At 51.3% G+C, this 15,630-nt stretch overlaps 4 protein-coding genes across 4 annotated transcripts; 1 reads left to right on the top strand and 3 right to left on the bottom strand.

The window, feature by feature from the left end:
* The first annotated feature begins 2,764 nt into the window (after window positions 1–2,764).
* On the top strand, window positions 2,765–4,777 carry BCR38DRAFT_26752 (uncharacterized protein). The gene has a single exon (XM_040854456.1). The coding sequence runs from the start codon at window positions 3,117–3,119 to the stop codon at window positions 4,575–4,577; it is 1,461 nt and encodes a 486-aa protein (XP_040721664.1). The 5' UTR covers window positions 2,765–3,116; the 3' UTR covers window positions 4,578–4,777.
* A 2,216-nt stretch (window positions 4,778–6,993) lies between these two features.
* On the bottom strand, window positions 6,994–7,434 carry BCR38DRAFT_331050 (uncharacterized protein; the record flags this gene model as incomplete). Its single annotated transcript, XM_040855020.1, has 2 exons — window positions 6,994–7,223; window positions 7,290–7,434. The coding sequence occupies 2 exons, from the start codon at window positions 7,432–7,434 to the stop codon at window positions 6,994–6,996; spliced, it is 375 nt and encodes a 124-aa protein (XP_040721663.1).
* Window positions 7,435–8,488: 1,054 nt separating this feature from the next.
* Window positions 8,489–10,749, bottom strand: BCR38DRAFT_26583 (uncharacterized protein). Its single transcript, XM_040854454.1, has 9 exons — window positions 10,552–10,749; window positions 10,323–10,460; window positions 10,249–10,268; window positions 10,146–10,182; window positions 10,013–10,080; window positions 9,678–9,938; window positions 9,465–9,586; window positions 9,341–9,402; window positions 8,489–9,228 (listed from the first exon to the last, which is right to left on the bottom strand). Exons 1-9 carry the CDS (start codon window positions 10,667–10,669, stop codon window positions 8,594–8,596), a joined length of 1,461 nt encoding a protein of 486 aa, XP_040721662.1. The 5' UTR covers window positions 10,670–10,749; the 3' UTR covers window positions 8,489–8,593.
* Window positions 10,750–11,684: 935 nt separating this feature from the next.
* BCR38DRAFT_26655 (NAD(P) transhydrogenase beta subunit) lies at window positions 11,685–15,630 on the bottom strand. The gene is made up of 6 exons (XM_040854455.1): window positions 15,261–15,630; window positions 14,075–15,196; window positions 13,577–14,026; window positions 13,373–13,525; window positions 11,955–13,325; window positions 11,685–11,904 (listed from the first exon to the last, which is right to left on the bottom strand). Exons 1-6 carry the CDS (start codon window positions 15,355–15,357, stop codon window positions 11,783–11,785), a joined length of 3,315 nt encoding a protein of 1,104 aa, XP_040721661.1. The 5' UTR covers window positions 15,358–15,630; the 3' UTR covers window positions 11,685–11,782.

Raw genomic sequence — 15,630 nt, 5'->3', positions numbered from 1 at the left:
AGGAAATAGTTCACAGAAAGTACTGTGGGTACAAGGCACCGAGGCACGAATTAGACCCCTCCCCGCAGAGTATCCGTCTTGGAAACGCTACAGTAACACCGAAGGTCTCGGCAAGGTTCCTAGGGGTCTGGTTTGACCGCAAATTAACGTGGCACGCCCATACCGAACGGGTTAAATCAAAAATGGCGACTCAGAAGCTAGCCCTAACAAAGCTAGTGAACATGGCGTGGGGCTGCGATCTCATACGGACGAGACTACTGTACACGTCGGTTATTCGCAGCGCGATCGCCTTCGGGGCGGCTGCGTGGCACACTATAAGCGAGGAACCAGCGGGACCAGCTAAGAGCCTAGTCGGGATACAGAATGAGTGCCTCCGAATAGTCTGTGGCGCCTACAAAGCGACACCGGTTCGACACCTAGAAATAGAGGCAGCTATCCCGCCACTAGACCTATATCTCAGTGCCCGGGCGGCGAAATTTGAAGAACGGCTACGGAATAACGGCAAAAGGAGCCTGCTTCGGAGCGCGAGCGCGAGAGCGTCACACATACTCCGACAGGACACGCCGGCGAGACGGAAGCGGGCGTCACAATCGCTCAGACCAGCGGGGTACACGATAGAGAAGGAGGCTAGGGGCTCCGAGTGGATAGGCAAGGCGAAGGAAGTCCCGGCCACCCTCCTAGACCACTGGGAGAAGAGATGGCTCTCCGGGGCAGCACAACACGACCACCAGCGACGCGCTATCGCCGAGGAGCAGGAGGGCCCCTCGATGCGAATGCCGAAACAGGGCAAGTACTCAGACCTAAACCGACCGGAGGCGTCTACCCTATGCCAGATCAGGACCGGAAAAATAGGACTATCAGCTTTCTTATTTAAGATAGGAGCCTTCGGTGTGTACTCGCCGTTATGCCGCTGATACGTGACCCCATGGGGGGTTACCCTATAGCTATAGATAAGATAGATAAGAGCTATAAAAGAGCTCTGCCAGGCCAGAATAGCTGACCTGGCATCCTTTTCCAATACAACAATTCACACCCCATATGCACTCGCATCAGCCGCTGTGGAGAGGCCCCCGAGACGGCAGAGCACGTAATCCTCTTTTGCGGCCTGCTGGAAGAATCGAGAGAGCGCCTACGGGCCACTATCGCACCATGGCCGCTGCATACACGTAGAGACCTGGCAACGGCGATGGGGAAACCAGTAGTCAGCGGGACTATCACAAGGTGGCTACTCAGAACTGGCCGGATAGCGCTTAGGCCCGGATAATATCGATCTTCTCAGGGGGACTTTGTTAGTAGGGTGAGAACTAACATAGTATTGTGGTGGACGTAACGCAGTCGCTAATAGAGCGAACCTACGTAGCAGCGTATGTATTTAGTCCAGCCATTAGGGCACGGTTTGACATACGGGAGCACTTGTAGAGGTACCGGGGGCTTCGAGCCTACGGCGTATTTAATAATAATAATAGTTCACAGATACAGGCAAGATGTGTTGCCCGACTTTGACAGAATTTCTTTGGATTACACCATTCATTAATTAGATGAATGCCAAATTCGCTGTTTATTTTCATGACGTTCGGGCGAGCCCTTGCATCTGCAACTTTGGAGTATGTTGGGATAGTTCCATATACCTGTCATTTCGTCCTCTAACTATAGCGTAGCAATATTTGTGGTCTAATGGCATCCACTTCATGATTTCGTGATTTCGTTGTGCATATACAGTGAAAGTATTTGTAGTTGCATCATGATAACTTGGGATATTCTGTAGAGCTTGTTGTATACAAGAGGGTTTTTTAACCCATGAAGATTACATCTCGAACAAGCAGCAAACGTTAACTGAGTTAGATTCTTGCTAGAGCTGTTGGTTTTTAGCCGACAGCAAGAAGCAGTCTTACATAAGTACTGTGGGTACAAGGCACCGAGGCACGAATTAGGGTGTTTAGGGACACACGCACCTGCGTAGTGCCAATACAGGCCCCGATGCTCGGGATCCGACAAGCACGATAATAAACGATTGGCCAATTACATTGTGTTTGAATATAAGCTGATGTAGCTCCATTGAATCTGGCCTAAATGTAGCATCTGTTTGGGTAGAGATGGATACTTTATTGGGACTTCGAACTTCTAACTGTAGAGTAGAGTAGAGTCTAGCAGTATCTCCATTCGCTGTTCATTTCAGTGCTGCATGCCAGACTGCTACGGTATTTCTTCTTGCAGTCACATGTTAGGCATTCTGGTTCACCAATGAAGATAGCGTGACTGCCCGGTTTGGCTTATGATTACCAGTGGAATTAAGTACCGAGAGGATAATGGGACGAACACCATCCCCATTACCAAGCAAGCCCTTTGACATCGATCCGAGCAACTCGAAAAGAAGAAGAAAAAGACCGTCACCATATTTTCGGTCAACTCAGTCAACCCGCCTATCTGGTATGCTGGTTCGGTCGTACCTACTCGTTTACACTTTCTGGTAGAGACAGCCTGCCCCACTTGGAGTGCTTCTTCAAACCTTGTACCACTGCCAACACAGCGAGCCAGAGGTAAGGGCAGGCAGGTAAGGCAAGAAGGTACTTCGCAAAGGACTCTTCCATACCACTCTTTGGTTCATGACCGTACTTTTTATTCACCCCTGCGATTGTCAATTCTCCAACTAAGTCTCTTCCGACTCATGACCGTATGTAAGGAAAGGTCGTATTATCGATGAATTTCTTTACTTTCACCCCAGTTGGTGCCAACTGCTCCTCAAGTCTTCAGGTATTCTTTTTACCTTGACGAGAACCACCACCGCAATCAGATAGAAGCAATTCTTAATCGCGACGCACGGACCAGTACAAGACGATCACGCCTCGCTAGTCTACTCAACTGCCATCGACGACCGCATTCCGACTAATTTGACTTCACTCATAAAGATAAACACAACCACATTTTCGTGGTTATTGTACTTCGATTATTACCGCCTTTTACGATTCCCATTCCCGCACGTTGTCTGGTCGAAGTCGTATTTATTTATGGTGCTGTGATCCCCAGAGTCGGAATCCATCGTCGTGGGGTGACCGACCTGTCTATCTGTCACCTGCCAATCTGGAGTCCTGGACGACTACGAGCCACGTGATCTAAGCATGGCACCCACACATCACCCTACTTCAGATGCAATGGACGTCGACACACAAACCCTCGGCCAGAAGCAGGAGCCCTGCATCATTTGCAGCAAGCCAGATCGCATTGCCAACCTCGAGAAATTCGTGCAAAACAATGTGTACTATCACGACGCCTGCCTCCACCCCACAGAGCCCGAGGCATCTGAATCCAAAGAGCAGTGCGTCATATGCCGAGATAATGACTCCGTCGCAAACCTCGTCAGCTTGCAATGCGACCATTTCTACCATCTCCGCTGCCTGGTTCCCTGGTGGGAGCATCGGATGGTTGCCATAGGCTCACCTGCCGAGACCCAAACACAGCTGCAACCACCTCCCGCCCTGGTTCACCCACCCATCTTTCACCATGCTGGCCAGTTCCCATCTCAGGAGCAGGCCACGCATTTTCTACCGCCGCATGTTCCGATACCAGTATTCTTCGGCCCTGAGGATATCGAGGACGCCGCAGCTTTCGGACTCCTTCTACAGCAACAGCCTGCTCACTTGCCCGTCCCACCAGCTCTACCTCTGCCCCCGCCTCCGGTGCCCCATTTAACCTTCGATGCCATGGAAAACCCGAATCAGAATCCGTTTCTTGCATCTTTCTTACAGCGGCGATACCGTACCAGGAACATAGAGCCGAATTGCTGTTACTGCACCCAGGTCACCACGAGCTTCACCTGTGCTGCGGCGTGTGGTCACAAGACCACGGTGGAACTGAGCAAGACAAGTATGATGGAATTGACCGAAATGGCGGCCCAAACGGAGTCTGAGCCCAAAGGCGATGCGACTGTACTATGCTACACATGTCGCATTGGTCGGTTTCTGAAACGCTGGATTGACGCATCTCCCATTCTGCTGCGCGACATGCTCAGCCCGGAGGATCAAGAAGAGTATGACAACATCACTTTCGTACCACCTGTAGGTGCGCACCATGGGGAATGGCTCCGAGCTTGCCTCAAAGCTGGAGAGATGGCAAAGGCCATGATCGCCTGGATAGTCGACAACCGATTTTTACACCAATTTGCTCCCAACAAGAAGATCTTCGAGTCCCTCGAGCAGAAGTTGTCTGTGCGTTCTCGCTTCAGCCTTGGCACACCGCAAGCCGAAGATATGGCAGACGAGGTAGCCGCTTTGTGGCAAGAGTTGGATCTGATGCTGGCACGATACAAGGATTGTCATGCGCGCGCCGAAGCGGAGAACCCAGTCAACCGTTATGACCTGCACAAGGATGACTCGTACGAGTGGCTGGAGTACGCGAAGGAAACGGAGCCTCGAGGGGAGGCCCACAGAATCTGCCATGCGTTTCAGATGTTGTGGCCAAGAATCGCTGACCTGCAGAAGGTCGTGGATGTGCAGCCCGTAGCGACCGGAAGAAACGTCGTCTTCCGCTGGTCTAGCTCCGCCGAGGGCCTAACACAGGAGGACTGGTTGCTATTAGGATGAAGTGGGAGATCATGATTATGGATGTTACGATATTAGTACGAGCTGAGGGACATGTGGTAGCAACCTGGATCATGTAAAGGCCAACAACAGACACACTACACTACTTCTTTGCAGAGTCCTATAGAGCGACTTAGGACAGTATACCCCCATCGGGTAACAATTACTCCTATAATGAAACAAATGAATCAATAAAAACGGTCAAAAATAATGTATCCTTGATACCTCTGCTGCCGAAGTCGTTCCTCGGTAAAGGGTGTGTGCACTTGCCGGCCGGTGACGGTCATGTTTACCTGTCCTTGTTTGACCTTGCCCAGGGAAGTTCAACACGCGACAAACTCGATGTATGTCAACCCATGTTTCAAAACCGGGCTCCAGATCCCCGTCTGATTGCATGTTTTTTGCCCAGCTCAATATGTCTATTTGGAAGTTATCGTAGCAGGCTTGCCAGGTAGCACATCTGCCCATCTGCCGACAGAATTGCATCATCCGTTTTTGTGTCTGAACAGTAGCCGCGCAGCGGCTGCCATAGTCTGCTTACTTAGTTACCTATACCCCGTGAGAAGCGAGGTATCGCATAAGCAGGTGATGCGCTGCCGGCAACGGATGATTTATCTGCTAGGTGTCAGATCCCGAGTATTGGGGACGGTATTGGTACTACGGTGCTCCGAAGGTGCGTGGGGAACAACTGCCCAATCGGGCCTCAAGGGTAGTACGTGCCTGGGTGCTTTGCACCCCTCTATCCTCTATATCTGGGAGCACACTTAGGCAATCTGTTTCCGCGCAAAGGTTCCCAGGGTTTTCGCTTTTCTGCTAGGTGCCGGTGCTGGCTGGGCGACAGGTGCTGGAAGAACTTGAAACGCAAGGGTCATATTGTCAATCAGAGGCAAAAGCTGAAGATATCGGTTGTCGGTGCTGTTATAGGACTCTGTTTAGCCTCTCGAGAAATTATGCGTTACTTGCTTGGTATACCATGTTTATTTTGCCGTTTGGGGAGTTGCCTTCTAGATGTTGTGCTCGAAACCCGCAAGATGCAGACTTTTTACTACTTCTTTTGTCCTTGTGCGTTCCTATTCTTCTTCTATCCGCTTCAACAAGGCGTGACACGTAAAGTATCTACCCATCGACTTCTGAAGGAGATGCTGGTGATCAGGGCCAGCTAATATGATGTTACCACGCTTCTTCTGGCTGTTACGCGGTTCTGCTATCCAATCACGTCAATATGAGATATTTCTCAAGGACATTGAATCATATTTTACCAGGACCGCATTGCTTTGTAGGAATACCTTTACTAGCGTTGATATGTTGCATTATGGCACCCCATCCACACTCAAAAAAGAAAACTACTTTCAAACACTTAAATTATCGGGATGGCACAAATATATAATTCTTGAACTGATGCACGATCCATATTCAACTTGGCCGACTGAGCTCCTTTATAGTGTCAGGTCGACGCTTTCTTAACATCGAGATTCGGACAGCGTAAGATGGAAAAGACAAAAGCAAACTCGAAATGACGATGCTGTAACCAAAATTTAGCAACATATCGTTCATTTCTTCTCACGACTACAAAGCTCCGAAAAGGGATCCCTATCGATATATGTTACTACATGGGCCGATTCGTGGGTGCCCTTGCGCACGAGACGAGGATGCCATGAATGATGGTTTATTGCTCCTCATTTGGTATTTCATGTCAACCATGGTATGTATAGGGATAGATATCAACGTTATGTTGAATCAGATGTATATTAATCGCAACCTTGTCAGGCTCGATTCTATAGAAACAAATGCTACTCTTCGGGTATCAATTGTAAACTACTGGTATCTGCATACCTATGGTGTGTATGCATAGTTTCAGCTCATCGACTGGCCTATTGACCCGCTTGTGACACCCCAGACAGATCCCTGAGCTCATCATGCAGAGTGACAGCATCGGTGGATCTACCACGAAGTCAGCCGTACAGGGACTATCCGGGTAACGCGTCAGCCACCCGATGCATCTAGATCATCTGAATGTTCATGGTCACTTGCGTCACCAGCCTGATCTTGATATGCTCCTCCAGACATGAGAGTGTCTCGCACTCTGCAGAGACACGCGATACGATGTAATTTCCGTTTCTCCTCAGGTCCTTGACTAGGCGCTGGCTGTAAAGTAACGTTGGCACAATTTGCCACAAAGTACCTACTCAGCGTAAGCACGTTCTAATCACACTGGTCAATATTGATAAGAAATATTACGTCGTATTACTGAATTTAATCCCACGCGTAACGTGATGTTTCCAAAACACTGCCTGTTATGTGCTGCTGAGCGTTTCTCCCACCGAATGACAAAATCCCAAACAGCAACTATACTCCTTGTGGTATTCTCCCCAATTTCCCGCTGCGCCCCAAACGCCTTATCCTCATTTCTCCATGTCACCTATTTGCTGCCGCCCAGTCCGGGAATGCTCGACAGCCCAGACGGGATATACCCTCCCTTATCATCCTTCCCACCGCGCTCGGCACGGTTAATACCCTCCTTGGAAGCGATATCGCCGACAGGCTGTAGTAGTCCTCCCTGTCCGACTTGACCAGAGACGAGGTTGTGGACGCCATCTTGTAAGGTGTCGACTTGCTTGACGCCCGTTACTTTGGATTTGTCGAGAGTGTCTGTTCAATAATCCGTCAATACCAGCTACCGAGTCTTTCATAGAAGGAAAGATTAGGTGGACATACCCTTGGTGGCATAACTGGCCTTGTTGTCCTTGGTAAAGTACTTGAGGAAGTTGTCCTCGATCCAGGGCATCCAAACCTCGTACTGCTGGTTGTACTTCTCCTTTGCCCACTCTATGTACGTTTGCTTCTTCTCGTGGTCGCTCATCTTGTTGAAATTCTCTGGTGGCTGGAAGGAGTCGGACATTTTGATAGGTATTTGATTGGGTTACTTCCTGCGGTAATGGGAAGTTAGTACAGCAAATACCAGAGTCTCACGGCGCCAGGCGATGCGACTCACAATAAGCCTACAACTTGAAGGATTACAGCTTCTGTTCAGGTTCAATAGTTCAACAAGTGAAGGTGATAAAGAACATCAACAACATAAGAAATCGCACTCGGAATGGCAGATGCGTTCAGCCGCTCGTTTTAAACTTCCCCCCAAATTATTGCCTACCTCATTCCAGCGCCGTCACTGCTCCAGCTTTATCCTGTTTTCTGTCTGCGTCACTCGCGAGGTGTATGTGGCTGCCCTTTACGTCATGCCACCCAGCTTGTTCCAGTCTTGAGTTGATTCGCCAACATCCTTGAAACGCGCTAGATAGGACATCCCAGTTCTTTTCGGCCGGCCCTGTGCTTCTGAGTGGACATGGGGAAGACAGGGGTCCGACATGCCTCCGATCGATCGCTCGGGGCACCTGATCCAACTTTCGTGATGGACATGGGGGCCGGGATTAATTAGTGGCCTTACGCCTTGTTTTGCTGGGGTTTTGCTGGGGTTCGATGAATATGGATGTGATTGTGGATCGAGCTTTCCGGTCATCTTGCAACAGCCAGGCAGCTGGAGGTTGTTAGCCTTGGGCAGCTGCCTTGGGCAATCTGCATGCAGTATCGCCCAAGGCCAAGTCCATCGCTGTTGGTCGTACGTATTATCCTAGATATTTAGAATCGGCGACAACGGCTGAAGGTCCCACACTGGTGCCTCGAATCATCCGCACCTCTCCTATGTTTCGCCAGGTAAGAGCGAAAGCTCAACAGCATTGTTATACCTACGAGACGTTCGTGCCTGCTATACATATATATATGTCTAAGTCCATTACGGGGTGCACGGCTATCTGATGTAGGGCCTGTATGGTCCGCGCCCTGTGAAAGCACCAGGATAACAATATTAATTTGTGGGGGAGGGGAAAGATATGAAGAGAAGACAAACAGCGGCGGGGTAAATTCATGAGGCAGATAATACATCATCGTCTTCACATGATGTTCTAGTCTTAGAATGAGATCCTGGTGAAGCAATCTTATCCTTATTCCTCGCCTCTATATCATGTCTACACAGGCGAAGTCGTCGTCAACCACCCCTGACTCCTAAACTCCAAATCCACATCCAGATTCCTTGTCCCAACCGCCCCCGTCTCCATCTCTGTACCCCTGTCCCTATCCCTTTCCCTATGCTCCTCAACATCAATATCACACGTAACCTCCGTTGTAATCATAATCCCCTCCAGCTCCGGCTCCCCTTCTGTCCCTGACACTATCCACTTACCGCGTGTACCCGGCGGACACACCTCAACCCGACACGTCGTTCCGATCTCACTAGCACTGAACTTGTTGCTATTAGTAATATCACCATCACCACTACCACCACTACTGCCACTACCGCCAATATCACCATTACCACCAATACTGCCACTACCGCCATTATCACCACTATCGCCACTATCGCCACTATCGCCACTATCGCCAATAACAACACCACACGGAAACGACCGCGTAATTGTGAGCCAAGCCTGCCGATCCTCGTCGCCGAGTGTGGGTTTCGTGGGTACTGATCGTGATCCCAGAGGCGTGTTCTGGTAGTTGCTGGGGACGTGACGGACGAGCTGTCGGAGGGAGGGGAGGCAGGAACACATTATCAGAGTACTGACTTCGGTTTGGGACCAGATCATGGGTTCAGCTAGGTCATCTTTGAAGGCAGTGTGTCAGTCTTTTGATTACGACTGGTTCGTACTAGTGTTCCTCTTTGTTTCTTCTCCAATGTGGATGATTGGTGTTAGCCGAACAGCAGTCGTACTTACGAAAGTGATCGTGGCCGAGGTGCATGACCAAGGAAATTCGAAGGCCTGAGGTGATGACGACGCTGCAATGGGTGTTAGCGAAGACCCCTAACTTGAGGCGGGTATGGAGGGGGACTCCACGCACAGCAGACCCAGAGACATCATGCCAATCAACCCCAACCGTTTTTCCAAGGGCAGATGCAGACGCCACATCCATGGAATCGGCTCGACGAATAGTATGAGATCAAACACCAGGTTCAGCGTAAACTATCAAGGTAACGTCTGGTTAATACCGCAATGCGGACGAAGAAGGACAGCGGCCTGTTGATTGGGTCAAACGGCATGGGCAATGACCTACCCCCGTATACCAAATAGGCTGCAGTGGGATACAGCTCCCCGGGACCGTTGGGGCCCATGCTTTCTTCATGGGTCGACATTGGAAGACGACGAAAAACGTCTCCTCCACGGCCTGAATAGCCAGCAAGACAAGAATTGACTTGTTTAGTATGACTAGAAACCGAGGGCCAACTGGATTGAGAAGACGGAGGTAGAGGACGGCGAAGGAGGCTTTGGCGAGGGTGATGGAGCAGCTGTACGTGATGGACATGACCATGATGAGCTTGGTTCAGGCATCGTCAGTAAGAGTAAAAGATAGTTCGTGCTGGATGTCAAATTCGGGAACAACATATATACCTGTGACAAATAGGGAAGATTGGCTTCGTCAAAATTCTCGTAAGACAGACCAAAGCCTACGTGAGTCGCTGGGCAAGAGCAAGATCAGTATACCTGCGCCTTGCTATCCGCGGAGGCGGAGAGCATCGCCTACCCGAGATCACAGTAACATTGAACGCCAATGCGAAAGCCTTTCATGTAGTTCAGCTCAAAGTCGGCGATCGCCATAACATATCAAGACGGGTAGGGCGTTTTACCCAACTGAGAGTAATGAGTCCTGTTATGCTGTCAACTGATACCATTCATCATAGAGCCCCAAATGAAGGCATACCATCCTCCCATCCGACATTCCTCAGGACCCCCAAGCGTACCCGTAACCTTCCTACAATTGAGATGGTGGTGCCAACGATCAGCAAAACCGACACTACGTATAGCGCTTCCGGGAGTTTATCTTTCCTAATCATGTTTCCTAATCATGGTGGTGCGTTGGCAAGATGGCTAGAACTTTGCGCAGCAACGCACAAGGAAAACACAAAGGAAAGACAAGGGAACGAACAGACCAAATGAAGGTAGATTCAGCCGAAGTCCTCGAGCCCACTTCGAATGGTCACCGCAAGTGATCTCATACTCCAGTCGAGTTATTCTTGGCCCAGCGGATGAAAATTCAACCCAGGTCATGCAATCTGCCACCCCGGGGCAACAGTCGTATTACAAACCAATGACGGCTCCATAGAGGCCGCTCGCTGTACGAGATCGGATCTATACTGGAGACGGACTCGTCTGAACCAGCATATAATACTCGGCAGATGTCCGTCATGGTAAGATACAGTAGCCAGGACTTACTTGTGTTCTACGTTCGTATTCGACCCCCGCAATCCGCCATGACTGGTAACGCGCCACATGCTGCCACCGACCCACAAATTATCTTGTGTGAAAGGCGGAGCTAATGCGACGGAACATACCTCGATTCGCGAGCCGATTCGGCCCAGCACCCTATCTTCGCGACACCGTTGATATGTAAACCTCATATCCTCTCGCGTTTGATCGCTGTAGGAATAGAGTTTGGACTCCGGCACTTTCGAATGTTCTCGGCTCCCGCGGATGTCAGTCTCGAGTCATATAACTTGGAGATAACTAGTCTCACTGCAGTCGCGAGTCATACATCGAGGAAAAGATGGCGGCCGATGTTCCTCATCACTCTATTGGATATTGGGGAAAAAAAGTCAGACTCACCGCATCGCTATTACATATTTTCTCCCATATCGACTCAGCATCGAGGAATTCTACATTAGGCCAGAGGAACTGGTGGCTTGGAATCCAGGGTCACTGTACCGGCTGATCCGTGAAACAAGAACCGACGTCGGGAGGTAAAAGGCGGGATTCTTCCCGAAATCAACTAGGCGTGCGATACGCGACGTCATGAGGTGCTAGGAAGGCCTTTTCGAAATCAGTTCGAAGGACGAGCACCCTCACTTCCCCCACTTCCCCCCCCCCCCCGGGGCAGACTACACAGAGTCCTGCTGGCTCCCCAAATGGCAACCACTCGCTACAATGGCATCGAACATGACCAAGATCATCAAATTGCGACGGAACCATAAGTATATAATCGAAAATATATGGCAAAAGAAATCAAACTTTCAATCCGGACAAACACTAAGAATCGAACACTCCGTACGTCCAATGATGCTCATTGCGATGTAGAATCTAGGAGCAATATATCCAAGAAGATCTAGGACAGATCTCTAATTCTAGGTTCGAGATTCGATGGCGGATTTAATGGCTGTGTTCGAGTCAGTACAAGTGGCTTTGGCGCTTACATTCAAAGAACGACAACATACCATCACAAGTAATTTTAGCATCGCCGAACAGCATCTTGGTCCCCGGCATGTAAAACATGGGGTTTGGCACATCAGCTATGTCCACATTAACCGCCGATTCAAGAATCCAGGAGTTTAGGGCTTACCGTAGCCACTAGCCATACCGCGCTTCATCACGATAACCTGCTTGGACTTCCACGCATGCAGCACGGGCATACCCGCGATGGGACTCCCCGGCTCCAGTGCGATGGGATTGACCGTGTCATTAGCTCCAATGACAAGAACAAGATCGGTTTCCGAGAAGTCATCATTGATCTCTTCCATTTCCAGAACGATGTCGTATGGCACGCTTGCCTCGGCGAGGAGCACGTTACACTGGCCAGGCATGCGTCCGGCAACGGGGTGGATGGCGAAGCGGACATTGATGCCTTTTGCACGCAAAGTGCTGGTAATCTCGCTGATGGCATACTGTGCCTTGGCAACGGCCATGCCATAACCCACGACAATGATGACGCTCTCCGCAGTAGTGAGCGCGTCAGCTGTGTCTTCGATATTGGTCTGAGTTACCGAGCCCTCAATCTTGTATTCGCTTGCCGTCGGTGCAGCTATACCGCCGAAAAGGACGTTGGTCAGAGATCGATTCATTGCCACGCACATTACGTAGGAGAGAATGGAACCGGAGACTCCGATCAATGCGCCCACTGTCGTTAGAAGCGGATTTTCAAGCATGAAGCCTTCGGCCACCAGGGCAAAGCCGCTGTATGCATTCAACACGGTAATAACGACGGGCATGTCAGCTCCTCCAATGGCAGCCGTCGTGGTGAAGCCCTTTGCGAATGAGAGGATTGTGTTTGCGCTCAGAGCAACAGCAGCGATCATGGGCGAGCCGGGAGCCATGGTAACGAAAGCCCCCATGGTGGCCACGTTGGTGGCGAACATGCCCGAGTTGATGAAGTGGCGGCCAGGAAGATACAGCGGTCGAGAGGACATCCTGCCTGCCAGTTTCATGAAGGCGACAATTGATCCGGTGAATGTAATGCCACCAATCAAGACACCTAGATACGCAGTCACAAGATGAAGTGTAGAGACGTCGGGCAGATGGCCCATAACACTGCCTATGCTTGTGAGCACGGCAGCCAGGCCCACAACCGAGTGAAGGGCTGCAACAGTCTGTGGGAGATCAGTGGGCGTGATGCGCTTTCCAATAAGGAAGCCCGCAATACTGCCAATGGCAGCGAGGCCACCGAACTGGGCGAGGACTTCAGGAGAGAAGCCGACGGCAAGCAAGGATGCGAGAACACCGGAGCCAACGCCGAGGATTCCCATAAAGTTGCCCATACGAGCTGTGGCTTGCGATGCCAGACTCGAGATGGAACTAATGCAAAGCACTGAGCTGACCAGGTAGCCGGCTTGGACAAGACCAGCAGCACCTGTTGAGGCAGCTGCCAGGAATCCACCGCCGAATAAAACACCAGGGATAGCGTAGAGCCAGGGATACTCTGGGGGGTCGGTAGGGCCTACGAATCATGAGCAAATGATGTACTTCACGTCAGGGGCAACTCACGCTTGAACATGTGCAGCATTCGCTTGGTAATAACAAAGCCACCCGAGACATTCACAAAAGCAAGAAGAACGGACGCTGCCCCAAGTGTTTGCGGGAATGTATCGGGTAGATAGCCACCGCCCATCACGAAGAATCCACCAATGCCAACCATTCCTGGCCATTGTTAGTGAGATGATAGCAGCATCGACAAACTCGGAATCATACCAGAAATAGCATTGGTAACACTCATCAGGGGGGAGTGTAGGGCGGGTTGGACACCCCAAACCACCCTGTAACCGATCAGCGAAGCCAAAGCAAAAGTGAATGCGTTGCCCATGAACATAGGACCAGTCAGTTTGCCAAGAGCAAGGACAGAACCCATCCCAGCCGCAACTCCAGCGACTTCGCGGGAAGTCTTCTGAAAGGGCGAAAGTGCAACGACTTCCGCTTCTTTCACTGCTGGCTTGGCTGCTGGAGCTGGCGGGGGTGCAGGTCGCGAGGCTGGAGGTAGGATGTCCCCCTTGAGTGTTACAATCGCGCCGCGAACCACCTCGTCAGAGAGGTCAACACCGAATGATTTCTCCTGGGGGGCCATGGACAGAAGGAACTTGACGATGTTATTCGAGTACAGGGTCGATGATTGGGTAGGGAGCCTCGAGGGAAGATCAGTGTAACCTTCATTTGGTCAGCAATGTGGTATATGTGGGGTTGAGATAAGCTTACCGATGATTTTCACGTCCTTATAATTGACAAGCTTGCCAGGTTCGGTCTTCTCACAATTGCCACCAGCTTCAGCAGCTAGGTCAACGATGACTGAGCCAGGTTTCATTATCTCAACCATCTGCTTCGTAATGAGTTTGGGCGCAGGCTTGCCAGGAATTAGCGCAGTGGTTATGATGATGTCAACATCGCGGGCTTGCTCGGTGAAGAGCTTCATCTCAGCGGCAATGAATTCTGGTGACATCTCCTTCGCATAGCCTCCGGCACCTGAACCGTCCTCTTGGATTTCGACCTCGACGAATTCAGCTCCGAGGGACTGGACCTGCTCCCGAGCAGCTGATCGTGTGTCAAATCCGCGAACAATTGCTCCCATGCGGCGCGCCGTCGCAATCGCGCTCAACCCGGCCACGCCAGCACCAATGACGAGGACTTTGGTGGGAGGAATCTTGCCCGCGGCGGTAACTTGGCCTGTTAAAAACCGCCCGAAGACGTTGGAAGCTTCCAGCACAGCTTTGTAGCCAGCAATGTTGGCCATTGAGCTGAGGGCATCAAACACCTGCGCACGTGAGATACGCGGGATCATGTCCATCGCAAACGCTGTCACCTTTCGGGCGGCGAGACGCTGGACAATGTCCCTGTTTTGGGCCGGTTGGAGGAACGATATGATTGTCGCGCCCTCCTTCAGCCGGTCGATCTCAGTGAGGTTCGGTCCACGGACCTTGAGCACAATGTCGGCGGCGGACCACACTCCGCCGGCGTCGACCAGTTCGGCCCCGGCCTTGTCGTAAGCCTCATCAAGGAAGTCTGCCTGCGCACCGGCACCTCGCTCGACGATGACCCTTCCGAAGCCCTTCTTTTTCAAGAGGGCGACATTCTGCGGTGAGATAGCGACTCGCCGCTCGTTGGCAAAGGTCTCACGCGGTACCCCGACAGTGAGATCTGCATAGGGCCGTGAGGGAGTCTCGGCAGCAGTCGAATATGCTGTCGTGGGAATCGTGACTGGCGCCGCGTTTTGGTGAGCCCGGTCGCACTTAGCGATGGCGGGCAACACGGTTGGCTTCCTCACTCGGGTGCTGTGCCATTGCTTTTGGCATGTAACCGCGACTCTAGTGATTGGCGGCGAGTCTACGAGAGCTTGCTTAGCACCAGAAATCGCGAGCTCCAAACAAACTTGGGGGAAGTAACAAACCTAAAACTCGCAATAGGGCGCCCCTCACAAGGGACTCAGAGGGGCGGGAAAGTACTTGGCCAGCAGCCAGAGACGGCCGCAGAATCGAGGGCGACATCGTGTCGGCAGAGCACAACGACGGCCTGCCAGACAGAGGAGAAGTCTGTGGTCATCCGTCATCCGCAATATCTCCTGGGGATATTCGGATAGCCTCGTCTTGGTCATGAGAGGGGAGAACTCAAAATGGAGGAAATTTGTAGGCTCGCGTGGTAATGGATGGCTGGGATCGGATCAGGCTAGATCTTCCCCTCCCGCTCGTCGCTCGAACGGTCCGGCGCAATGTGTCGCAGAATCACCTGCACAACCGTGGCAGACTTACACCAACAAGCCT

Source organism: Pseudomassariella vexata, assembly GCF_002105095.1.
Source record: "Pseudomassariella vexata strain CBS 129021 chromosome Unknown BCR38scaffold_1, whole genome shotgun sequence".
In the NCBI taxonomy this organism is placed as follows: Eukaryota; Fungi; Ascomycota; class Sordariomycetes; order Amphisphaeriales; family Pseudomassariaceae; genus Pseudomassariella; species Pseudomassariella vexata.
Note: the sequence above shows the minus strand (reverse complement) of the source record. Positions and strands in the feature narration are given on the sequence as shown.

Excerpts from the sequence above, each read along its gene's own strand:
- BCR38DRAFT_26583 (XM_040854454.1), bottom strand. The coding sequence starts at position 10,669 with ATGACCTGGGTTGAATTTTCATCCGCTGGGCCAAGAATAACTCGACTG. Across the intron at positions 10,461-10,551 it reads GCTGAATCTACCTTCATTTG|GAAACATGATTAGGAAAGAT; the intron begins GTCTGTTCGTTC and ends CACCATGATTAG. Across the intron at positions 10,269-10,322 it reads GAATGTCGGATGGGAGGATG|GACTCATTACTCTCAGTTGG; the intron begins GTATGCCTTCAT and ends ACAGCATAACAG.
- BCR38DRAFT_26655 (XM_040854455.1), bottom strand. The coding sequence starts at position 15,357 with ATGTCGCCCTCGATTCTGCGGCCGTCTCTGGCTGCTGGCCAAGTACTT. Across the intron at positions 13,526-13,576 it reads TGTTACCAATGCTATTTCTG|GAATGGTTGGCATTGGTGGA; the intron begins GTATGATTCCGA and ends AACAATGGCCAG. Across the intron at positions 13,326-13,372 it reads AATGCTGCACATGTTCAAGC|GCCCTACCGACCCCCCAGAG; the intron begins GTGAGTTGCCCC and ends CATGATTCGTAG.
- BCR38DRAFT_26752 (XM_040854456.1), top strand. The coding sequence starts at position 3,117 with ATGGCACCCACACATCACCCTACTTCAGATGCAATGGACGTCGACACA.